This window comes from Stegastes partitus, unplaced genomic scaffold (assembly GCF_000690725.1).
Source record: "Stegastes partitus isolate 25-593 unplaced genomic scaffold, Stegastes_partitus-1.0.2 Scaffold1705, whole genome shotgun sequence".
NCBI lineage: Eukaryota > Metazoa > Chordata > Actinopteri > Pomacentridae > Stegastes > Stegastes partitus.
Window position 1 is genome coordinate 36,655 of NW_007579436.1, and position 744 is coordinate 37,398.

Here is a 744-nt window from a genome sequence, read left to right on the forward strand (position 1 = left end):
TACATCGCACTACATGATGTGATCAGTATTGATGATCAATGCACGTATGCAGTCACAGATGTGTGTGTTTCAGTGTTCAGTGTGTTGAACCTCTACTGAGCGTGTGCAGGTCAGGTGACCTCTGTGTGCTTCAGGACTCTTCCTGACCCCCCCTCCCTGCTGATGCAGCTGAAATCTGACTCCGTGTTTCCATGAGGACAAAGGCCTCGTGTCCGCGGCACTACAAACACGCTCTGAACAAAGGCGGCCATGTTTCCAGAACTCCGTCCTCCCATAAATCCCGGCGCCGAGCGGCTCTGAGCGGTTTGACACTGGGAGCTGCTGAGCGTCATGCCTCTGCCCCGACGCCGCTCATCCTTCCTGGGACAGCCGTCCGCCGAGCGTCCGGCCTCCTCCTGCGGGAGGATCGGAGCGCCCGGTACGGCCGCCCCCCGTGGCGTCTTTGTGGGCTCCGCCCCTCCAGCCTGCGGGGCCTCCAACCTGGGGACCCGGGTGTCCCGCAGGGCTCTGGGCATCAGCAGCGTCTTCCTGCAGGGGATGAGGAGCAGCGCAGCGCCGGTTCTGCCCCGTGCCGGCGAGCGGGCTGGGCCTCACGGGGCGGCGGCAGCTGGACTGAACAGCTGCCTGATGGAGTACCGCGACAAAGTGAGAGCGCTGGAACAACTGAACCAGCAGCTGGAGGAGCAGATACGCCTCTGCCTCGACCGCAAGGCCTCCAGCGCCGGAGCCTGGGGACCCCTGCGC

General features: G+C 63.7%; 1 protein-coding gene across 1 annotated transcript in view; it reads left to right on the forward strand.

The window, feature by feature from the left end:
• Positions 1 to 330: 330 nt before the first annotated feature.
• bfsp2 (beaded filament structural protein 2, phakinin) overlaps positions 331 to 744 on the forward strand; it is a 4,968-nt gene continuing 4,554 nt past the window's right edge. Inside the window, exon 1 of the mRNA XM_008301746.1 lies at positions 331 to 740. Coding sequence (XP_008299968.1) covers positions 331 to 740 — 410 coding nt within the window. The remainder of the gene's footprint in view (positions 741 to 744) is intronic.